This window comes from Otolemur garnettii, unplaced genomic scaffold, assembly GCF_000181295.1.
Source record: "Otolemur garnettii isolate 467f Iridium unplaced genomic scaffold, OtoGar3 scaffold00091, whole genome shotgun sequence".
NCBI classification, from domain to species: Eukaryota; Metazoa; Chordata; class Mammalia; order Primates; family Galagidae; genus Otolemur; species Otolemur garnettii.
In genome coordinates, this window is record NW_003852486.1 from 6,635,901 (window position 1) to 6,639,121 (window position 3,221).

General features: G+C 45.9%; 1 protein-coding gene across 1 annotated transcript in view; it reads right to left on the reverse strand.

Annotated features, from left to right (window-relative positions):
* Positions 1–12: 12 nt before the first annotated feature.
* The window catches only part of LOC105887491 (vomeronasal type-2 receptor 26-like), an 11,492-nt gene continuing 8,283 nt past the window's right edge, over positions 13–3,221 (reverse strand). Inside the window, exon 5 of the mRNA XM_012808531.2 lies at positions 13–1,021. Within this exon, the coding sequence (XP_012663985.1) occupies positions 132–1,021 (890 nt within the window). The 3' untranslated portion in view covers positions 13–131. The remainder of the gene's footprint in view (positions 1,022–3,221) is intronic.

A 3,221-nucleotide genomic window follows, 5' to 3' on the forward strand; every position in this document is an offset into this window, starting at 1 on the left:
GAAACAATGAACTCAAATCAATGGCCCATATGTCTTCAGGGAGGACTGGCTCATGAAGATGTGTGGAGTGGGCCTATGCAGATGCTGGCTCTGGAACTCCTTGCTCTGTCTTTCCTACCAATCCCAGGTCCTCACCTCACGCAGCCTGGGGTATTCCACTCTGGTTTTAACAGGATGATGTAGCACTTGGGGATAAAGATGCTGCCCAGCAACCCTGCGGTGGAGGCCAGGATAGAGAAGATCTCTACAGCCACTGTGGACTTGCCCCGTGCACTATGGTACAGGGGCAGGAAGGTTGTCCAGACACTGCAAAAGAGCAGCATGCTAAAAGTGAAGAACTTAGTCTCATTGAAGGCATTGGGCAGACCCCTTGCCAGGAAGGCCACAGAAAAGGTGAACCCCGCCAGGAGGCCCAAGTAGCCCAGCACACAGGAAAAAGCAATGCCAGAGCCTTCCTGGCACTGGATGACAATGTGGCTAGGTTCTGAGACTGTGTCTCTATCTGGGAACGGTGGGGAGGTGCCCATCCAGACCCCACAGAGAACAACCTGCACTAAGGAGGCAACGAGGACCACCAAGGCGGAGGCGTTGGGTCCCAGGCACATCTGGACCCTGTCCCCTGGTCTGGTGATCCTGAAGGCCAGGACCACGGTCAGGGTCTTTGCCAGGATGGAGGAAACAGCCACAGTAAACACAACGGCAAAGGTGGTCTGGCGGAGGAGGCAAGTGGCAACGGTGGGACGGCCAATGAAGAGCAAAGCAGAGAGGGCACAAAGAGCCAGAGAGGTGAGGAGCATGTAGCTGAGAGCTCTGTTGTTGGCCCTGACCACTGGTGTGTCCCGGTGCTTCAGAAATACCCCAAGGACCAGCACTGCTAGCCCAGCCAGCATGAGTGCTACTGAGGCCAGCATAAGGCCCATGGGCTCCTCAAAGGCCAGGAAGGTCTCTGTCCTAGGCAGGCAGTGGTCTCGGGTGCGGCTCGAGTACTGCTCCTCTGGGCACAGAAGACAATGCTTCATGTCTGTGGGAGACACACAGACCCCGTATCTGCAACGTGACAGTAATGACACCTGCCATGTGGAGGGACACTCCCTATGTACCCTGCAGAATCTTTCACATCTACTAATGTGTTGACAGATTGTTCTGAACTTTCTAGTGCCTGTGGCACAAGAAAAACTACAGCCTACATACATATTTGTATTTGGGCTTTTCAGTGGTTAAATTTTTCCAAGTGTAGCAGTAATAGTTCTTATTAGCAATTGCTATGGGCTGAGTTATGCCTCCTCCCCCCAGTATTCATATAAGTTCTGACAATTAACTTTGTGAACTTGCCATTAGCCATTTATATTGGTATACTATACAAACCACTTAAGAAGGCTTTATAACCTTGATATATCAGTGTCTTACCACTGTGTTCATGTCAACATGTGGCAGTGTCTTGCTGAGTGGAGTTCATAATTGTTTCCCGTTTTTGTTTGCCATCATGAGAATATTAGAACTTGAATTAGAGCACTGAAAAAACATTAAATTTCTTGTTAAACTTGGCAAGAGTGGAAGTGAAATCAGGGACTTTTCAGTCCACATTTATGGGGATAATGCCATGAAGAAAAGGGTAGATATGGATTAAATGTTTTTCTGAGGGGTGAGAAAGTTCCACTGATGAACAGAGGTCAAGGTGGTCTATAAGAAGAACTAACAAAAGCATTGCAAAAATTCATTGAATTGTGCCTTAGAATCATTGGCTTCCTGTGAGAAGCATAACAGACTAAGTAAACATTGATAGAGAAATGGAAATCTTTATGAAAATCTTGGCATTAGAAAGGTGTGGCTCTTGCATTACGATAATGCATCAGCTCACACAGCATTATCTGTGAAGGAGTCTGTAGCTAGTAAACAAATACTTGTATTAGAACAACCTCCATGCTCACCTGATCTGGCCTCCAATGGCTTTTTATTTACCTGAAGATAAAGGAAATATTGAAAAAAGATATTTTGATGCTATCTAAGACACCAAGGGTAATATGATGACAGCTGTGATGGCTATTCCAGAAAAAGAGTTCCAAAATGCCTTGAAATGGTGGACTAAGCCCTAGCATTGGTGCAGAACTTCCCAAGGTGAATACTTTGAAGGTGACCATAGTGATTCAACAATGAGGTATGTAGCACTTTTTCTAGAACAAGTTCGAAAACTTACTTGTCAGACCTCATATGTTGATGTTCTAACCCTCAATACCTCAAAAAGTGACTTTATTTGGGGATAGGTAGGTGGACATGAGGTAATTAAAGTTAAATGAGGTCTTTAGGGCGGGCCCTAATTCCATATGACTAGAGTCTTCATAAGAAGAGGAGATTAGGCCACAGGTACACATGGAAGGGAGATTGAGAGAAAGAGCAAGAAGGCAGTCATCTGCAAGTCAAGGAGAGAGGCCTCAGAAGAACCCAAACCTGCCAACACCTTGATCTCAGACTTCCAGCCTCCATAACTGTGAGAAAATAAATGGCTGTGGTATTTTGTTATGGTAGCCCAAACAGATTAATACTGGAATTCTCACAAATTCTGTCACCCTTCCTTTAGGGATTAAAATTACTGCTCTGAACCACAGTGAAATAGCTCCACACCCCCACCAGAATAGCTGATGTGAAAAGACCTGACTTGATGAATGGTAAGGATGGCCACTATGGAAGGCAGAATAGGGCCCCTTCCCCACAGGTGTCCACACCCTAATCCATGGAACCTGTTATTGGTACCTCACCAGCAAGAGCCTCTTCATGTGTCATTAAGTTAAGCATCAAGATGGGGAGATTATCTTGAGTTATCTGGGTGGATCCACTGTTAAAACACGAACTCTTAAAAGTGGAAAAGGAAGAAGGAAAACAGAATGTGGCAAAAAAAGAGGCAAGAGAGATCTGAAGCATGAGAGGGATGGGATCAACCACTGCTGGCTTTGAAAGTGGAGGGAGCCCATGTGGAAAGGAATTAGGGTTGCTTCTAGAAGCTGAGAAGAACCCCGATGACAACCATCATGGAAATGGGGTCCTCAGTCCTACTACCACAAGGAACTGAATTCTGTCAACAACCTGAATGAGCCTGGAAGCAGATTCTTTTCTAGAGCCTCCAGGAAGGGTTATGGTCTTCCCAGCACCTTAATTGTAGCCTTGTGAGGCCCCAGGCAGTGGACCCTGCTGAAGCATGTTATTTTTTTTTTTTTCTTTCTTTCTTT